At 44.2% G+C, this 21,318-nt stretch overlaps 1 protein-coding gene across 1 annotated transcript in view; it reads right to left on the reverse strand.

Moving 5' to 3' along the window:
- Positions 1-12,412, reverse strand: part of NUP93 (nucleoporin 93) — a 76,846-nt gene extending 64,434 nt beyond the window's left edge. The window contains exons 1-2 of the mRNA XM_009813525.2: positions 12,222-12,412; positions 11,557-11,674 (exon numbers count right to left, since the gene is read on the reverse strand). Coding sequence (XP_009811827.2) covers positions 11,557-11,674; positions 12,222-12,400 — 297 coding nt within the window. The 5' untranslated portion in view covers positions 12,401-12,412. The remainder of the gene's footprint in view (positions 1-11,556; positions 11,675-12,221) is intronic.
- Between the last annotated feature and the right edge of the window lie 8,906 nt (positions 12,413-21,318).

Raw genomic sequence — 21,318 nt, forward strand, 5'->3', positions numbered from 1 at the left:
ATAAACATCTTTGTCTGAAAGAGCCAGTGCTGGTCACAAGCACATAAAGGCAACTGAATAGATGTGTCCCAAATCCGATCTAATAAATCAACTATGACAAATTTAGTTTCGGCTAAGCCCATATCTCTGATTCAAGTCTAGGATAGCCAACTGAACCATTCAGAAAGGTTTAATAAAGCTGCCGAAATTGAAATTAAGCACTGACGTGTTTACCACCGTCGTTCCTCATTCACCAGCCTTTGAAGAGCACTCACGTTAACGCTGGCAAGCCTTCCCTTTGCTCCCTCAAAAATACCGCAAGTTAAAAAACCTCTCCCCCCCTTCCCACCTCCACCCCACAATAAACACTGAAGATATCACATAATCCAGGAATTGGTCCTTGAAAAGGACAGTCCACAGACTTGCACTGCAGTCACAAAAGCCAGCAACGTGCTATTTTATTCTCTATAAAGTTATTTTAAAATTAAGTCTCTCCAACCTTCTCAAGCCATTTTTACCAAGCAACAATTAAGCATGCTGTTCCAATTAAGTTAAAAAATAATCTGTTAGCTGTGGCTCAAAATGCTGCATAAGCAGATCCTTTCTGGTGGAAGCACCATGCATCTTGCAGTGCTCGCTGAGATACAAATAATGGAATGGTATAGAAAATTTCCAACTCATCTCCCTAAGCTTCTTTCGGTCATTTCCATGTGCATGGAAAACCAACATGAGACATTTTACAACAACTGCTTTTTGTTTAAACAGGAGTTTAATGATTTAGCTCAAAGTAAGTAAATAACCCTCTTGCACCCAAAATAATGTCAAAGCACAGAACTGAGTAAAGAGTGGGCAGGAGGTAATAAATGAAGCCAAAGTACGAAAGCAAAGGGAATAAATACAACTGGAGTAAGAAAAAATATGAGAGTGGAAGATAGATGAGAAATAAAGGACAGGAAAGAAAACAGAAAGGAGGCAATGAGAACAGAAGTTGTGCCAAAAATCTAAATGAGCAAAGCAAATGCATGTGTCCTTAGTTCCACCTCAAAAGACTGCAACTTTCTTTCAGGAGCATATCTTGGCAGGAATAAGAATTAATTTCACTTCAAAAAGGAAAGTTAAAAAACATCCATACACACAACCCAAACATTTCTTCCGCAAACTGCCAAATTTTCAGGCTGCCGTTTTGCATGGGGAAGCTTAAGTACATCCACAGTTTGATGCCTGGGCATTGGGAAACAGTTTACACACTTATTAGTTAGTGACTATTTTAAACCAAAGCTTGATAATGCCTAGGATTAAGATTTTTGATGTGGAGTCAAACTGACTAATTACTACAGTGGAGAGGAGGGCATGCACAACAATATACCTGTGGCCTTTCCCAGACTGCTAAATTACACAAATGGTTTAGCAATAAACCCCGGTGGAATTCATCAGTGGTATAACACTTTCAAGAGGCCTGAGTAAATTAGGGGGCTTGAAAGGAGAGGAGGGAGTCGAGAGCTGCAGCAGCTGCTGGTTTTTCTAATAGATTTGATGAACAGCCTCACTGGAAAGAAAGTGGCCAGGGTTTTATGCTGTTTGTGACCACAGGAGTGCAGTGAGACAGTCTAGCCTGCTCACGTTACAAACTTCCCTTGTGAAAGAGTGATTTGTTTTGTACAGCTCACAGCACTATGAGGGATTAGTTGAGAAGGATGCTCAAGACAATGCTTAAGTAATAAAGACATTAGCAAAAAAACCCTGCAAAAACAATAGTTCAGGAGAAAGGTAACAAACCCACCTCTCTTTCTATAGGTCAGCTCCAAGCCACTCTGTCCCATTTCAGAAAAGTTTGCTGAAGATCAGAATTCTTTTTTTCTATTGCAGTTGGGAAATTTTCTTTATTTCGCCTTTTCAGAAGCAAGAACTGAAAAGCCATGCTGACTTAAATAGGTAAACGCTCATTTTTCAATCCTCAACCTATAGCTTAAATCCATTAACCTGCCGCAACACCGGGACTGAAAGGTTCTGCCATCTGTGAGAATTCCCCGCAACAAGACCCCTGCATAGCTATAAGCAGGCCTTCCCAAAGCCCAGTGTCTCCCTTTCCGATTTCCACAGAGGCACTAGAAGGACATACCACAGTCCACTCAGGAAAGAACTGGATTACTTCAAAAATAAATACATTACAAAGAAGACCTAAACACTCCAAACTGTGGTCTTATGCTGTTATTATCCACAATGCTGTTAACATTTTTGAAACCTAATTTACCTCCTTGTTAATTTTTCACATTTTTTTCCTCCCTTAAATGCAACAAAGATGAATTGGGTTCACTTCTGTGTATAACCAGTTCCACTGTTAAATTCCAGCACAGCCTTGCAGATCTTTTATTTCAGAGCTATAATCAAAGTACTGGAAGTCTCCAAACCCTCTCCCGTAAAGTCTACGCTTTCTTCGTAATGGGTTCAACATTGATGGAAATACCAATATTTTGCAAAACAAAACGGAGTGGTGCTTTGCAAAAGCTACATTTGAGCCTCAAATTAAAAAAAGCCATCTCTTTAGCCCAAGCAATTGCTTTATCACATGATATGTGGAGGTGGCACATTGCCAGGTTGCAAGAATTTGCATCTCAGCATTGTTTCTTCTCACCAACCTATATAACCACAGAGATGAAACCGTTCCACTAAGTTTTTCCAGCACCATGAAAACACTAATTCCAATAGTTCATTTGCACATGCTGAGCACACACTGTCTAGGTCAGTAGTCAATACAAGACCTCAGCGAGCACTAAATTAATGGGACAGCATGACGTTAAGAGGTAACGCATTGCCAGAAATGCCATCCTCCTGGTAAGATGCAACACGGATGCTGAAAATCATTAATGATACCGCAGCACTTCTTGCAATAGCAACGTTGCTCCAAGCAGGGTCTTGGTGAAACTCTGACTTGGATAATCACATCCCACCAGCCATGGTTCGCTCTAGAGTTTCAGCTACATGTGGTGCTTTAAAGGGTCCTGCAATGCTACTGAGAGAAGCAGAGATGCCTACACCTCAGCACACGAGAGGCTGCATTTTGGATGTGTGATCTCCAAACTGCCTTTTATATTGTATTTGCCCCTTCACAGGGGTACAAGTTAACATTCAGTGAGGAACTGGAACAATTTTCAAAGGGCAGAGCTACACAGCGTAAGGAGGAAAAAAGGGGAGATGGGGAATGAAGTCAAGTGTTATGACTCAAAATCTGGTCTCTGTTTTAAGATGTTTATGATAGATACTTCAAAGATGTTTATTAAAAGTCTACAGTCGTACCTATTTGAGATGCAAAGAACATATCTGGATTAAGCAGACAGGAAATATAAAATGTGCCAGGACATAGCAGAATTTAAATAGATCAATAAACATAGCTACTAGAACAAGAGTTCTCAATTTTTCCATCTCATGACCTTGCATTAGCATAAAGTTTTGAAATGTTCCTTTCATACCCTCTTGTTTACCCATGATGAAAGAGAAAGGCACATCATGTCTCTTCTCTCCCTGTTCCTAACCCCTTAGGGTTAGGAATCCACGATCAGAACCATGATGCACTGGAAGATCACCACATAATTACTCCAGTTAGCATGCAACCAGAGAGAAATTCGAAATAATTCAGTATCATAGCATTTACTGAGTGACTAATCCGGCCAACTAACAAAACGCCATAGAGTATTCTACATTAAATGTGCCATGGTTTGGGTTTTTGGGGCATGCATCTGTTTGGTTTTTTTTTTAAGGTCAGGGTGATTTAAAACTGCACTTCTAAATCATGCTATTAAACCAGTAACGAAAAACTAGAGAAAACTGCTGCTTAGATGTAAACCAAGCATGTGAGGGAAAAAGTGACAAGCAAAAAATAACACCCCAAAACCCAAATACATTCCCAATGTTTTGGACTTCTTTTTTTTCCTCTCTCTCTCTTTTTAGACTGTGTTATTCACTCACCTACCTGATGCCAAAAGGAGCTTTTCTGGGTTTGTTTTTGGTTGGTTTTTTTTTCCTTTTGTGTTTTTTTTTTTTTTTTTAACTTAAAAACAACAAAACCCACACTGGCTATGAAATAGAAAAGCCTGCACTCTTAAACCCCAGTCCCATCCCAGTCTATCCCTTGGCATTTCCCAGAGCAGTCTTTGATCAGCACAGGCCTTGGGAGGCTTGGGGCCAGCCTGTTCATTCATTCAGGGGGGCGCTGGGAAGCTGTCGGTGTCAGGAAGGTGGCAGACAGGCTACTGAACCCCCGGCTGTCTCGCCAAGGCTGCGTGCTGCAGAAGCCCTTGCAAATCTCAGCACCCAGAGAGCCATAGACAGGCTGCAGCTTTCCTTTAGAGGTTTATGTAAAATTGTTACACATTACCTAAAAGAAGGGAGACACGAAAACACATCGGAGGTAAGGAAGCTTTTGTAATTTATATATCTAAGGTCCACATCCCTTAACTATGTCTGCTGCATGTCAAAGATACTCATTCATTCCACGTCACTGCTTTCTTCAACTGTGTTAGAACTGCCTCTGGACACATTTAATTACCAAGATATTTATATTCTTGATTTACATGCCTAAATGTATACATTAAGAGTCAAATCCTGAATGAAATCAATGAGACACCCTAGGCAAAGAACATAGCAGGGTTTGATACTACCATGGACTAGTAATGGGAGGAAAAAAATGACTTTGAGAACCTTTGTAGAGAGGTATTTTTGGAGCATGAGAGTTCTACAGCTGTTGAAGAATTCACAACTAAGACAGCAAATAATATTTTTCATTCGGACCGCAGCAATGCAAATAAACAAACAGCTAATGACCGACCCTAAAAAAACAAGGTAGAAGGTTGTCCTCTTGTATTCACTGTCCTGGCTCTGCAACGGTTAAAAGGTCCCCACAGCTGTGCTGGCATCATCGATTAGGCTGAACAAGGAAGCGACAGAAAAATGAAGCCACCTTAATTTCAAGCTCCATTAGAACTGAAGGACTTGGGGGGGGCAGGGAAATCAATGTTTGGCAAATGGGAAAGGACAAAAATCTGCAAAAGGAAAAATGCATTTTCAGGCTAAGCTAATACAAACAATGGATGGTGAACAGCACTTGAGGTTGCCCCTTTAAGGTTGTGTCAGCATTTCCATTTATAAACTCTGATTTTAGTTACACTCTAGTAGATTACCGCAGGCTTTGGTATTATTCTAGCAGATACCACAAAGTATATCACAAATGGTAATATAAAATAGCAGCAGTAAGAGCTCACTGGTTGAATAATGCACCCTTTCGGTACCTGATGTCAGAGTAAGCATTTTGAAATTGTGAGTCATACACATACATAGACGCAAACAGAACATACAGTGCTGGGGCAGGCATCCTGGGACCAGATTCTATCAACACCAAAACAGAAGTCAAAGCTGCCTTTGATATGAAGCCTGTTTACGATACTCTGAAATACTTGAAAGTATCCCAGATACTTGATTTCAGTCTGCCTCAGTTGCCACTTGGACAGATTTCAGTCTAACCTTCCGTCCTCATTTAGGTAAAAGCTCTTATGTCAGTATCCAGACCTCCAGAGAGCTACTCAATCAATACTCTGAACATCCACACCCAGAAATCAAAACCAAACCCTGGTATGCAACCTTTAATTTCAGTTCTGCCTAGATCAGAAGACCAAGATAGAAGTGCTGTACAAATGAGGAAATCCAACAAAATTTTCTTTCAGGGTAACGGAGCCAGGACTCTACCTCAAACTTTCTAAGCAGATAATGCAATGTATGCAAGGAGGGCTCATGCCAGTTTCTAGCATTCATTTCACAGACCTGCACAGAGCTGGACCAAGCCTTAAAAGTGAGAGCAATACCACTTCTTAAAATTACCACCATGACTTTGGGCTTAGACATTTCAAAACAAGCATACGGCGGGGGGCCTAAATCTAGTATCAAGCCATTGTGACATGTTCAAAACACAAAGCACACAGTAAAGCATAACGTATACTGTAATTGGTCAAACTGTCTTGTTAGGTATAAATCAGGCCTTGATCCTGTAACTAACCCCTACCAGGTACCCCAAACAAGTTTACTAGAGCAGCACCGAACCTCTCTCTGCCATCCATACATGAACTAAACAGCACACGTGCAAGAGCCAGGTCCTAGCTTACATGTTACACCAGTGCAGCCTTTCCATATACTCGTAGTAATTTCTCCTCTGGCTGCCTTTATGGGACCGGAGAGAGGTCTGCTACGACAGTGCTCAAAAGAGGACATCATAGCTTGCATCTCTGGAAGAGTGAGGAAATTCCTTTTCTGAACAGAATGCCAGCATTATGTTTATACACATGTACCCCATCTTCGAGATATCAGCTGGCATAATCAACCCTTACCTGGGATTTTTAAAAGCCACAAAGAAACAAACAAAAAACCCAACATGCATTTATGTGCTAAATATGGCATCAAGAATCACTTGACTACCATATTCAGCTTTGAAAATATTTTGCCAAAATAGGGCTTTTTGACAATTTAAGAAAATCTTGATAGTTATAAACTCTTGACGTAGGAACTGTTATGAACTGGATTTGCTGTGAGAAGTGTTTGTTCCATTGCATGCAATTTAAGAACACAATCTTTGAAGTGAGAGAGGAAAAATACAGATTCCTATAATTTAGTGGCCAGCCTAAAATCTTTTTCATAATTTTCCCGGCCTACTGCTCTAGTGGGAGACATTTCCTGGACTCACAACCCTTTTATGTGCAAGCAATCAACATTTTACAACTGATAAATAATTCAGATAATTAATTGAGCTGCAATTTGGTGCGCTTCTTTTTAGTCAGCACTATGGAGTACCATTTAAAAGAGATTCAGTACAGAAAGGCCCTCTTGCTTGTTAACCCAATCTGAGGCTTCTATTAAGGCAAATTCCTAGATTCTCTTAACACTTGCTCAATGTCTCGCATCAGCGCCCTGGGACTTCATGTCCTAGGATGCTCCCTTCTGAATTTTCTTGCTGTGTTTTACGCTCTCTAGAAGAAACAGGCTATTTCCTGGAATTCTCCCTCTGCAGTGCTGTCTGTTGCCATTTGAGAGATGAGATTCTAGCATTATCTCCCTATGCTGCCCACATACAGGCTGCTAGAATAGACCGTAACGTAAGAAGGAACAGAGACAGTAAGTAAATACTTTAGGTAAGAAAGCTGGAGAAGCTCAAGCAAACTATCAGGAAATCACTGGATACAACAGACCAATGTGGAAGCACATGGCAGGGAGTCCAAGGAGTATTTTCATGCTGTAAGAGCTTTGACAGAATTTAAAAGTCAGCAGAAACCTAAAATTCATACAATAAAGATTTATTAATATTTGTAACCTTCTCATAACTGCAACAGTCAGCAAAGGCTAAGCATTAGGTCTATGCCTCTGGCACAAGCACCCATATTCACCTCCAGAGGCACCACTACTCCTGCGCTGTGGTGTACGTAGGCCGTACCAATGCAGAGTCCCACCGCAGTTTTACAGGGAGGAAGAGTGCACAGACTTGCAGCTTCAGGTGCTTCCCTGAAAAGAGTCTCAGCCTGTCAATCAAATGATGCTGTAAAGTAGTTATGAACTGACAACACTACCTGTGCAAACTGAAGCTTGAAGGACACTACAGATGCAAGAGTAAAGTGCTAAAGAATCTACAAATGACAAATAAGTTCCAGGTGGGATTGAAAGCTAAACAAATTTGCTGCAAGCTATACAGCCTTCTGAGTACAAGTGTTGAGCATCAGGAAGAGATGGGACTGAGAAAGGACAGCTGAGCCTACAATACTGACATAAACTGTGAACCAAGTTCATCAAGTATATTGGAAGAAGTTTTTGTTGGTTAAAAAAAAAGAGTAATGGTAATGATAGAAAGTGCAGGCTGCAGGCTTGATGCAGAACAGAACAGCTCTTCCCAAGCCACAGAATTAAAGCCTACCAGTATGTCTGTGCAATTACTGAGTAACAGCAGAGGAATAGTGAAGTCCTATAAAACCATAAACCAGATCCCTTCCTTTTATCACTCTGCACACTGCCTTCCAGGATACAATGGGAGCAACTTACGGAGGCAGAGTGCTACATAGTGTAAAGGGATAGCTACATCTGGCCCAAAATAAACACAACAAGCCTGAAGAAGCCTCACAAAACTAATAAGCTAGTAAGAATGAAAACACATCCCAACATAAGCATCAGAAGGCATAACAAAAAGTAACATAGGAAGAAGCTTTTGTAGCACATCTTTCTCTAAAGCATCAAATAATTTTAAGGCCTACCTGGTTAACAAACCTAACAAAGGACTATCAGTAGTGTGTAACACAAAGGTCCTTTTACATAACTAAGAACAAAACCTTAACAAAAAAACTACTCTGTAAGGACAAGAGCCTGTTGTTGATGACTGCGTACCAGAACCTACAGCTGAGCGCAGAGACTTGTCCATATTCTAAGCAAGTTACTTTCAGATAACAGACCACTGTCAACACCAGCCAGACAGCTTGAGTTGACTGCAAATATCCTCAGACAGAGCAGAGGAGGATGTTCTGCAAAACAACACAGAAATCCTTGCACCTGTTAACCGCAAAACAAACAGGGACAAAACATTTAAGACTGACATGGTACTCATGCCTGCAAAAATCACCTAAAAATGGAGCACCTTCCCACTGCAAATTGGTTTCAGCTAATTTACTATGAATGTTTTCTGCACATGGCCTGCAAAAAAAATTTAAGATTCAAAGCACACATGTATTAGGCCTCAGACATGAGTAGTTAAATTTAAATTAAAGTGATCACTGATTAAATCACCAGTGTTAATCATGATTCAAAACAGCAAGCAGGGAACTTTGATTTAAATTATTGATTTTAATCCTGCTTTTCATTTGTACTTTTTAGCTGTTTTCCTAAAGGAAGGCCTGAATCTCATTGGCCGATTTGGCCATTTAAACACATTGATTTACAATTAACCACTGTTTTTATGCTAAATTTGAAGCATTTCCATAAAAGGAGAATACAATTGTATCTATAGTCACAATATAAACTTATTTTAAAAGCACAGTATTTATTCAGACTCTTAAACATTTTTAAGTTTGAAAACAATGAATAAGAAATTTCTTGTTTACTAGACAATATTTACACACATGCTTCATGTCAAGCTCCACTAGGATGGACTAGAGTCCTATGAGAAACAGACCATATAAACACATTCAGTCAAATAAACTGCCTTATATAAAGAAAAAAATACCCAGCTTGTATTTCAAAATGCTTGCATTTCAAATTATCTACATTTCAAATTGTCTCTCCTATGAGACCAAAAGAAAATCATTAACTTTAGTAGCAAAAAAGACCAATTGAAAATAATGGCTAGACAGAGGCATTTCAGCACATAAACAGAGCAGTATTTAAGAAACTTTCAAGAATGCCTGTGCAAGGTAAGTACCCAGATGCCACAGAAATCACCTGGAGTTGAAGTCAGTGGGTCTCAGATACCAAATTTGTTTAAGCATGACTGAAAATCTCTTGATTTCAGGTGGTAAGATATTTTAAAAAAAATCTCCTCCCACATCCTTCAAACTGTTTTTTGTTTAAAAAACAAATATGCTTATTTTTATTCAAATAACTTCAATAGCTTATAGCAAGCTTAGTCCGTAATGCCAACTGCCATGAATCCAAATTTAAACACTTCCTTTTTTAAAAAAATAAATGCATTCTAATGAAAAATACTCAAATATTGACATGGGTCATAAAAAATATACTAAGATGAGAAAATATACTGAGATCATCACCAGAATATACCAGAATCACCATATCAAAGAGTAAAACCTTGAGATCTGGTATAATTAAGGAACAAGAAAGCCTTCACATTTTGGTTAGGTAACCAGTAAAGTAAAATATGAGTATTATGCAGTCCTATCCTTTTCCCATATGACACAAATCTCAGATCCAAAGAGCCAAGAGCTTCACTGCTTCTGCACTTGAGAATCTACAGTAAGATTGCTCTTAAAGCAGAATGGAAAAACACCAGAAATCAAAGAAGAATTAACAGCAGTAGTAAACCTCAAAAAAAAAAAGGAAGTGTTCTTGAAAAAAAAAAAATCTAGTCAGAATGGGGTCAAGGAAGACATGGACCAAGCTTAACATCACCAATTAGAAATACAACATCAGAAATGGGAACAAAGGAATAAAATGAGAGAAGACAGAAAGTGAGCAATGCCAGTGGTTTAGAGCTCTCACTCTATAATCATGCAATAGACAAAGTCTCCAGAGTGCAGTTATTTTTAGTGCTAGAGGGGAAAATCATCTGGGGAGGGTGAGAAGATAACCAAATATGCTACAAATTGCCAGAAGGTGAAGAGGTGCAAAGGCACATGAAGATATCATATGTTTCAGAAACACATTAGATGCTCCAAGTAGTCCTCACACACAGTCACCCCGCTGCGTTCCCAGCCCAAGAGGGCCGAAGGCAGCCCCGACAGGGAGCAGTGCTGCGTGCCCTCCAAGGAAACACGGAGGGACCCAGGGCGCACACTGCTACCACTGGAAAGGCTATGGTCCTTAGAAAATAGGGTATTAAGTAAATCTGACTGAAGAGAGGAGACCACAGAGCTCCTAACACTAGAATGAGACTAGACTAAGGGCCCGTCCACCCAAAATGGATGGCACCAAATGCCTAAATAAAACATACCATACACAAAATGGGGTAACTCTTCACAGGCCTCCCTTTTCCTTCTAAAGTTAAGTAGTTTAGGGTATACTACTTCTGCGGGAAAGAAGAGCTTACAATTCTTTTGACCCTCCCAATTTAGCCATCTGTCAGTAAGGAGAGAGAGAGAATATAAGCTTCAAAATGATTAACCAGTAATTTGGACTGTTGTGTTCAATGCAATCCACAACATCAATTCCATAACTAGCTCTTAACCAAGTAATGAATACCACAGATTTCTTCGGCATTAAGATATTCTACAAGGGCAGGCAACTATCATAAAGCAAAAAAAGATGGGTCACATTAATTTCTAAGACACCTGGGGAGATGATCTACAGGAAAAATCTACAAGATTAAATCACACTGGTAGTAAAGCATACCAAACACAGCAAAGTCAGCCTACCACAAAGACAAGGTTATGACACCTGAGATACAGTCAGCTATACTCACCTCTTTTCCATATTGACTGAAATGCTCCCTATTCCAACACCTCAAAATTCCCAAGCAGTTCCACGTGTTCTTTCAATCAGACATAAAAAGGTCTCAAAACCATGAGGGAGAGGTATCCCTGGGCAATTCAGGCTTGCAAAGCCAATAAAGACAGCTCCAGAAAGACAGTAAGTACATAGTTCCTCTTGACATCAGCAACAGTTTGGAACTTAAAGTACTTCTGCCTATCTGGTACTTAACGCTGCTTCTGATGGCTAACTCAAACATCTTTCATCACTGAAAGCAGCATCCCTCCTCTGCACTTCCTCTAGCCACTGAATTAAAACACAGAGCAAGACTATTTCCGCAACGGCCTTAGAAGAGCTTTGAACCACAACCCCAGAATGGCAGTTACAAGGGCAGTGTAATTCACATGTCAGAAATGCCCCTACCTGGATGTCAGTGTCCTTCACAGGTTCAAGAGGCTCAAATGTAGTGGCTGCACTTAGACTCTCTAATCGCTGAGAAATGTGAGAGATATCAAGCCCTCTAGACCCAAGAAGAACAGACCTATAAGGAAGAAATTGTACGGGTATGAAATTAGTATTGAACAGGCAGAACTCTAAACCCAAATTCATCGCCGACACTTCGGTCAGCAGCTAGCCATGTACAGACGGTGCTCCCAGCTGTGTTATGAAAACTGCATAAAAACCAAACTTTGAACAGCCCTATGTGTATATCTAACCACCTCAGCCCTGCTGAACTCCTTCTGCTGTTCCACTGCAGTACTGCACAGCTGCCAAGTCCTTCCAGATAGAAAAATTCTATAGCATGTTAGTAAATGTCTTCAGCAGCGGCCAGAACAAGGTATTGCACTTTTTGGCTTTAGTGCCTGCAATCATGAATGGTAGCTCCTCAGATGAATCCTTCAATTACTTTTTTTTTTTTAATATAAATAGGAGAAAGGTGGGGGGAAAAACAAACCAACCAGCTTTGCAGTCATTCTGTTTCTCCCGGGCACGTCCTCCCGGCAAGACTCCCCACACATTAGAAACCAAACCCATAAACAGCTTCTACCCTCTGCGTAGGGTTTCCAACGCCAATGCTCTGTACTTACGCCTTAACATCTGCAGTCTCCTGGGAAGTGCGGGTCAGAGTGCGGGAACGCAGGCGCTCCCCAGCCTGCTGGATCTCCTGCAGGTTGCGTTCTACATGAGGGAGCTCAGAGATACCTTCTGTCTCAGCTGCAAGCTGTTCTGCCTGCTGGAGAAGCTCTCCAAAGCCTTCAGTATCCATCTCTGTCGCTGGTTTCACTCAGGATGCACAGAAACCTTCAGAGAAATAGAGAGAATTCTTGCTAAGCTATAAACAAGTTTCTACACCTACAGGCACACAGACAGACCAGCAAGAGCGGGTCTTCTAGAACAGGATCCTCTTCTGCCCATCCTCCCCAAGTGCTAAATATCAAGGAAATACTTTCAAGTGGCCTCAGAGAGCTTTGCCTTGCAGGACTACACTCTTAAGGCAGATCTATGGACCTGTCGTAAGTGGGATGCAGATGCCTATGACAGTTCATATATTGCCTTGATACAAAGGAGAGGGACAACAGAGAAGCCCCTGTGAAGAATTTGGTGTTAGCTATAAACTACTTGTGTATATATTTTTTTTTATATATATTAAAAATGGAGACACATACATATGCATGCATAGATATGTATGTGGGCTGAAAACACACATAAACATGAGGTGAAATTAACAGCAAAACAGACGAGCATATAGGTAGACAGCCACAACTAGCCATCTATTAAAGTGTGTTAACCATTGTCATTAACCCCCAAAATCAAAAGAAATAGGTACACATTGTTCCAATGTACAAGGTGTGCGTCTAACTTCAAAGCACACAAAAGGTTTTACCAGTGTTTGCGAGAACTGCTTGCATACACCAAATGAGAGAGTAGTTAAAGAAACTATACAGCAAAAGGCAAGGGCTGTAACAAACGAGGTCATTAGTGCAGCATGCAGTTCCAAATTCAGAATGGAGCCTGTTATTTTTACAGAAAGGACAAAAATGTACATGATTGAGTCAATGTGGAAAAAACCACGTAGCTGCAATGGTGTCCACGTTAATGAATATGAAACCCAAACCCTCAACTTCACACACCAGATCCATGATTTGCAGCTAAATCAGCTACACACTACAAGCACCTGGCACCTCTGTAAAGCCACAGGAGAAGATCACAGAAATCTAGCCTTGCTGAAAGATGCTACAGACATGGGAATCTCCGGTACAATCTCTCTCTCATAGCATTTGCACCCTAACCCAAAGTGCGTGGGATCAAATGAGACAAACCAGATCTCAAGCATTAACTCCAGCTCCATCATTTACTCAAAAGTAAAAATCAATGGAGACTACCTGGTTCAAGAGAGCCCACCACAAAGAAAACAGGGTATTTTTACAAAGCAAAAATAGCCTGCAATTAGAGTATTTCTTGGTACCCCTCAACCATACCAAAGCAATTTAATAGTACAATTTTCATATTCCTCATGTTCTCGGTCTCGCCACCATTCCCAAGTACAACCACCAGTGGCAATAGCACTGCTTTCGTCTGTCTGGACAAGCGGCCTAAAAGCACCGCATGATGATTCATTCAGACATACGTAATTAGAAAGAGAAACTGATCCCTACCGCCTGGGTGCCAGGACAAACCCTAACAGCCAGCATCCAGGAATGGAGAATTTCACAAGCACTCCCCACCCACTTCTGGAAAGCTGGGAGCTACTGGGGGAGGCAGCGATCATATTTGCACTGACTTGTTAATGAGGTGAGATAGCAGAGACTGGATTTGTTTGAACAGATTAGCACACCACCGAGATGGAGGGGAACAGGGTGGGGAGGTAGTGGAAATAAGCAGTTTCATGCCCTGCAATGAAGTCCAGAACATCTTTCCAGTGTTTACTTGCGATAACTCAGGTGCACCCCTGCCAGAAGCAGCCTCTGTTGGCAGACACTGACCAGAACAGCCACGCTCCTGTACAGTTAAGAATGCGGCAATCAGATCCTCTGGGAGCCACGACTGCAAGAACAGCACAGACTTCAGCTTGATTTGATCTGATCCGGTCCACTTCCTCTTTTCATTACCAATGAGATAAAAAGCTGGGAGCGGAAGAAGGCACTAACTTCTCAGAGACCACTGAAATCAAAAGCATGGAGAATCAGTGCACTGCAAAACTGCTCCCAGACCTGCACTTCTTAGTCATAGACTCCACATCAATACCATATAAGGTCTGTCCCATAAATTTACCAATGTAGGACAATTGCAACAACTCTGTGAGGCTGAATTGAATTCAGCAAATATAAAATAAACTAGTTATTTTGGAGCAAGTTAAACTACCTGTTATTATAACCAAGCACTGGAAATGACAGCTCAAAACTTATCTAGAGAGCCAACACTAAACTGCTTTTTCTAAGCGACAGCATTCAAATATTTAGACTAAGGAACAGCACGAACAAATTTGTCTCCACCCTGACAGAATTTACTGCATTCAAGAGACTGCAGTCTGACTCTTAATGCTGCTGTGCAAGATGGAAACTGCTACCACAGTAACGAGCAGAGCCATGGCATATTTTCACGTCTGTCTGGGGAAGCAGCAACAACTGACACCTAAGGGAAAAAAAATACATCAGAAATTAAACTAACTTCTGTGAAACCAGATCGACCTTGGGCTAAAAGCCAGGACTGAAAAGGCTCTTCTGTAGAAGAACTTTGATGACTTATCAATAGAAGCTGCTGCATTGGACTACTATTCCATTAAACCCCAGTTTAATGTTCCCCCAACATTTAAAACCACAAATAAATGCTATATATTGTACAAGTTGACTGGATTTAAGCCAAAAAGAAACCAGGAGAGATGATGACAGGTTTCTTAAGTCTATTCAGACTGATTGTAAATGATGATTTATTAGCTTAAAAACCCTAAAAACTCCTCAAGAGCATTACAATGCTATCTAATGAAGAACACTGTAGCTATAATACTCCAAATATGGCCACGATGAACGTTTTACTGTACTAGCTTCAGAAAGACGCAAAGCTGAAATACTCCAATGCGTGCACAAGCGTCTGTTGTACTTCACATACTGACAGGCTTTGTGTCATCTAATAAATTAACTTTGAGAAACAGACAAAAAATTTAATTTCTTCAGTGCTTTGGAATAAAAAGAAAGGAGAAAGACTCCACAGTGGAGAAGGAAAGCCTCACCCACTACATTCAGAATAGCTGATGGACCAATACAGTTCCACAGGTTGCAAAGAGATTCTTCAAAATGGGAAACGAAGAGGAAGAAATCCCGTGTTGCCCTCTCACAGAGGCTCCCACCCCAGAGTGCTCAGAAGACCCAGTCTGACGAGTCAGGATCAGCTTCTTTTGGAAGGAAGACACAAGTGCATGCTAGTAAGAGAAAGCGGGCAATTCTTTACTTGCTGCCGCCGAGATCTGAGGCAAAAGTGCTTTTTTGAAAGGCTCCAAGCCTGGGCTGCTACAGATAGTGTAGCAGCTTCTGTCTACTAAGCTAAACATGAATAAGTAAAAGGCCCATTCTGCAGGCCTGGGGAATTCTGTATGAACAGCCGTAATAATCCCTAGCTCTCGCACGGCACTTTGCGTAAGCAGACATCCAGACATTTCAGAGAGGAAGTCGGCAACATAATCCCCATGTTACAGACAGGGGAACTGATTAAGAAACACAGAGATTGAAATCAAAGAGAGGTGGCTGAGTTTTTCTTTGTTTGTTTTTAAAGGAAAGCACACTGACCTTTAATAGGGTATTACTTAGACACTGAAATAAGCTGCCTTCTAAGGATGCAAATGCTCTGTCACTAGAGCTTTTTAAGAGTAGGACAGGCATAAAGCAGAAATGGTGGAGACCTACCAACTCCTCACCGAGACACATCATAGGGGTCACCTCTTGAGGTCTCTTCCTGCCTTATTTCCCGTGTTCTACAAATGGAAGTGACCAAGTACCACCCAAGTATCTGCTGCACATTTTCAACAGATCACCCTCTAGTATGTAAAGCACAATAATAAATGTTTAATCAAACCTAGGAAAGGGAAAACTTCCATACCCTAGCTACACTAAAAACATACAAAATCAGGATAGGCCAGCTTAAAAACAAATACCGCAAAGCTCCAAGCTATACTTGGCACTCCTGCTGGTACAACAGCCGTTCCCCCAACAACAAAAGGCTGATGCAGGAAAATGCTGAATAGCCCACACAATAGGTAACAATCTTCCAAACTTATTGTTTCTGCTACCACCCACCAATTACTCCTCCTGTAAGATTTTCAGTCCTGTATGTTTTGTTCTTAATCCATCTGTAGGTAGACATGCAAATGTCTAATCTTTTTATGATTGCTATTAACCACTTGGTCTCAAAGAGCTCTTACATTACATATGTTGAATAAAAATGTTTTCTCAAAGTTTTAAAGGCAATAACATTCACAATTGTTTGCTCTTGCACTCTGAGAAAGGACAAACAAGGGCACACGACTCTTCTCTATCCTGTTCATTATTTAACCTGAAACCGAACAGTAGGCGTTTTAAATGATTTCTTCCAAGATATACTATCACACATTTGACAACACTGCCTTTTATCTGTCATTTGACTTTGAAGTTCCTCAGAGGTCTCAAGTCCCCATTGCCCTGAATAGCTGACTCAGCTGACAATTTTGCCATCTCATCTCTCTCCCTCTTTTCCAAACACTTAGTACTTATTTTAAGCACCTGACTCTCCCCCAACTCAGCAGGGCACTAACTTCCACAGGGTTGCAAACTGACCCTCATTACATAGAGCATTTAGTTTGGTATTTGAAATTCCTTAGATAAAAACCCAGATCCTCCCCTCTCACTGAATTTCCAGTGATATTATCACCACAGGGACATTATGGATTTAGATCACAGAACCACATGTATTATCCAAGCAATTTTTAAGCTTTTCTTATTTGTAAGGCCCTAGAAGTTTTCCTAAAGAGTAAGAAACCCCGTCAGAGACACAGCCTAAGTGAACAGCAGTAAAGCACACAGGAACCCTCACCTTAGTTCTCCATGACCTAACTACTGTTCTGTAAGACAACATGACCAAATCGAAGGAAGAGGGAAGTAGCCCTTGAACTTTAATTCAACCCCTTCTACCTGCTGTTAATATTTTCTGTTTTGGAATAATGCTGGGACACAGATGGCACCCAGCACCTCACAGTAGCTGCCAATTAAATACCGATACCCAGTACATCCACAGCTCAAGTTTTAACACACCAAACAGTGAGAGTAAATTACTCTGTACGGTTTATGACAACTCCGGGAAAATCAAAACTGTAACATAGAGTGAATCTTGCTTAGGAGGGACTAACAAATAGCATTGTTTCAGTTCAGAAATAGAGTTCTGCATCCGAGATGTTCTGTAAGAAAACCTTATAGCCATTTTCACCTGTTTTGCACAAGAAGTCAACACTGCTGTTGGTAGCGAGGACTTGTGAGCTGGGGTAGGGGGAAAGGGCTAGTCATCATTCTCATTCAAGGATAGTCTGAAGGGTCTACATTAAGCATTTAAAAATAGCTATCCTGCCCTCCACCAAAGTTACTGACCTGAAAAACACAAGAGTCCTGAGTATCATATATGGTATACCTTCTGCATTCAAAAGTCTTCTGTATCCTGCCAGGTATGTATGAAAGCAATGCTTGGCAACTATGAGGTCACATGAGCTTACCAAAACCTGCTGTGAAACACAAGTTGAGCCAGGAACAGTGTAGAAAACAGCGTGCCTTTCATGAGCTCCCACCACCCGATGCCCGGCAGCAGATGCTCTTCCCCCAGTCAGGAACTGACCAGTAACCCCGCCACAGCGAGGAATGCCCCCCACGCACAAAACTCGAAACAGAGAGGCAAAAATCACATGCATACACAGACCCACTCTCCTGACACATCCCCATTCAAACAACGAACTTCTGCTTCCTGAAGCACCAACACGGCATCTTGGTTAAGCGCTAAGCTCACCTTCTACAGCTGAGCTTTGCATTGCCGACCAGCACAAACTAGCTCGGATGAAGATACTACTCCTCACACATACAAGGCCAGCCCCGCTACTTTATTGCGGGCTATTTTTCGGGTAAAGATATACAGAAACCTCCGGGGAGCCCCAGAAAGGCCCACGGGGAGGCCTGCGAGTGCTCCCCACCAGGCTCCCGCCACAGGGGCCTGCACTGCGGCTCAGGCGCTCGTCAGGGAGGGCCAGGAGCCGTGCCGCGGCCCCGGGGCTGGTCACGGCCTGCCTCAGGCAGCCGCCTCGCTGAGGGGGCTCGCCTCAGGGGAGGCCTCACCGGAGCCCCCCACTGCAGGGCCCGCCCGGCCGCCGAGGAGAGGGAGCCCCGGGCGGGGAGAGGCTGCCGAGGGCTCAGGACCCGGCGGGAGGAGGTCAGAGGCCCACACCGCCCACCGAAAGAAGGAGAGGAGGCGGCGGAAGGGGAAGCCATGACACGCCCGCGAGGCGCCCTCACCTGCCCGCCGCTCCGGCCGCCGCGCCAGCCGTCCCCGCGCCGCGCGCCCCTATTGGCCGCCCTCACGCCCTTCCCCGCGCTCCCATTGGCCGAGCCGCCGCTCTTCCCCCCTTCTTGCGCGTTTCTATTGGCTTAGCCGCCGCTCTTCCCCGCGGGCCGACTCCCGCCCCCTCGCGACAACAACTTTATTGAGGCGCTCGGAGGCGGACACGGACAGCGCGTTGGGGGGGCGGCCGCCGCCGCAGACCGCGGGTTCGAGGCTGCCCCCTGCCTCTCCGCCCCGTGTGCTCGGCGCTGTACGTTCTCCATCACCAGTGGAATGCTCTCCTGAAGGTGTACAGGGGTACGCTGCGTTTGGTCCCCTCGTGGGCACGCGCACATAATGGTGGTGGTGGGGATTGAGCAGGATATCAGCACAAGCCTTAGAGCAGATGTCGTCGATGACCCGGGATTTGTAGGGCAAGATCTGGGAACTGGGAATTTCGCGGACCCCGATAGGGCACATCCGACAGCCTGCTTGCGTAAGAGGTAATGGATGGACCTTGTCACTGCTCTGAAACATCACCCATTAAACCTTCAAAGTCCCTTCCTCATAACTGCCATCACGTCTTTTGCCTTCTTTAAGGCTTGTTTTAACAAGCAGCAGCAAGAAACACCCCCCAGCCCCCTTTGCCCAGCTCTCTCCGTATCCCACTGCCTTTCTTCCTGGTGAGGAGTTATTCCTGCTGAGGAAATCCCTAGCACCACGGTCCGGCTGCAGCGACCCCCGTTCCGTGACAGCCAGCAAGGGCAGCGGCTGCAGCACCAAGATTTCCTACAGCCCTTCAAAGCCAAACAGATTTCCCCATTCATACAGCCTCTGTTTCCAAAATTTCCCAGGTAAGACGCAGTTCCCATGCCTAAGGCGGCTCCGAGCCCAGGGGCAGCGCTGGCACCGGCTGCGGTCGCTCCCCGTTATTTGCTAAGTGCAGGCGGGGGGGGTCAGGCGCATCCCTGCCCGCTGGCCCGCCAAGCAGCTGCGTGGAAATCCGCCCTCACCGGGATAAACTGGGGCGAATGACATCCCAGCCTGCCCCAACACCAAGATCCAGATTTTTCCCAAGGGTGTCTCCTTGCACGCAGGATGACAAGGATCAAAACACGGCTTTCCTTGAAGGCTCCTGCGGGGGTCTTCTTTTCTTTGCCTCGCTAAAGACAAGTTTTTTCAAGCTGTCGTAAATCATCCCCTGCCACTTCATTTTTTTCCCCGGCGCGAGCATCGCTCAGGACGTACAAAACCACCCAAGGCGGCTCTAAAATGTCGCTAGCCGGGGGGGCTGCTTGCCATGGGGCCACCTGCCGCGATGCCCAGCTCTGCCCCAGCCCCCCAGGGCGGGAGCATCTCTAACGTATGGCGGAGATTTAGGGTTGCAGCAGAGTGCGGGACGGCCCCGAAGCACTTCTGCTATAAATTACAGCCCTGCGGGGGCTGCCCCAATTCCGCCGGCCCTGCTTCGGCTCTCCGAGGAGGCGAAGGTGACTGGCGGCCATTCCAGCTCAGCTGCCTTCCCCAGCAAAATAAAAAAGTGCAACCCCCGAATTTTCCCCCTCCCAGGCGGTGAGGTTGCTCTCCCCACGCTGTGATGCTCCCCGGTTATTCAGTGGCTGGCTAGCAACCCCCAAAAAATCAGTGTTTTCCAATGCTGGGTGCCTGCCTGGCTCCCCGGAGTCTGCGTTCCTCGTGAATCTGTAGTTTTAATTCTTTCTGCTGTATTTAGCGCTATGTGCCGAGAGCCGGCACGTTGAAAGTGTGTTTCCCCTGGGCCAAGGGCTGATCCGTGCCCTGGGGTCTGCTGCGTTCGGGCTTGGCCCCAGGGTGCCTGGTTACACCCTCCACGGAGCTTCGTCCCAAAAATTAGCAAGGGGAGAGCGGTCGTGGCACTGGAGAGTTTGGGGCAGCCACTTGGAGGGGTGCGCTGGTGCCTGGCAGGATGCCCTGGTGGGATGGGTGTACTGACGGGATGGGTGTCCTGGTGGGAGGGGTGCCCTGGTAGGATGGGTGCCCTGGTAGGATGGGTGCCCTGGTGGGATGGGTATCCTGACGGGATGGGCGTCCTGGTGGGAGGGGTGCCCTGGTAGGATGCGTGCCCCAGTGGGATGGGTGTCTTCATGGGATGGATGCCCTGGTAGGATGGATGTCCTGGTGGGATGGATGCTGTGGTGGGATGGATGCTGTGGTGGGATGGGTGCCCTGGTATGATGGGTGTCCTGGTGGGATGAGTGTCCTGATGCAATGGGTGACCTGGTGAGATGGGTGCCCTGGTAGGATGGGTGTCCTGGTGGGATGGCTGCCCTGGTGGGATGGGTGCTTTGGTAGGATGGGTGTCCTGGTAGGATGGGTGTCCTGATGGGATGGCTGCCCTGGTGGGATGGGTGCCCTGGTGGGATGGGTGCTGTGGTATGATGGGTGCTGTGGTATGATGGGTGCCCTGATACGATGGGTGCCCTGATACGATGGGTGTCCTGGTAGGATGGGTTTCCTGGCGGGATGGGTGCCCTGGTAGGATGGGTGCTCTGGCAAGATGGGTGTCCTGATGGGATGGGTGTCCTGGTAGGATGAGTGTCCTGATGGGATGGATGTCCTGGTGGGATGGATGCCCTGGTGGGATGGGTGCTCTGGTAGGATGGG

Source organism: Gavia stellata, chromosome 15 (assembly GCF_030936135.1).
Source record: "Gavia stellata isolate bGavSte3 chromosome 15, bGavSte3.hap2, whole genome shotgun sequence".
NCBI classification, from domain to species: Eukaryota; Metazoa; Chordata; class Aves; order Gaviiformes; family Gaviidae; genus Gavia; species Gavia stellata.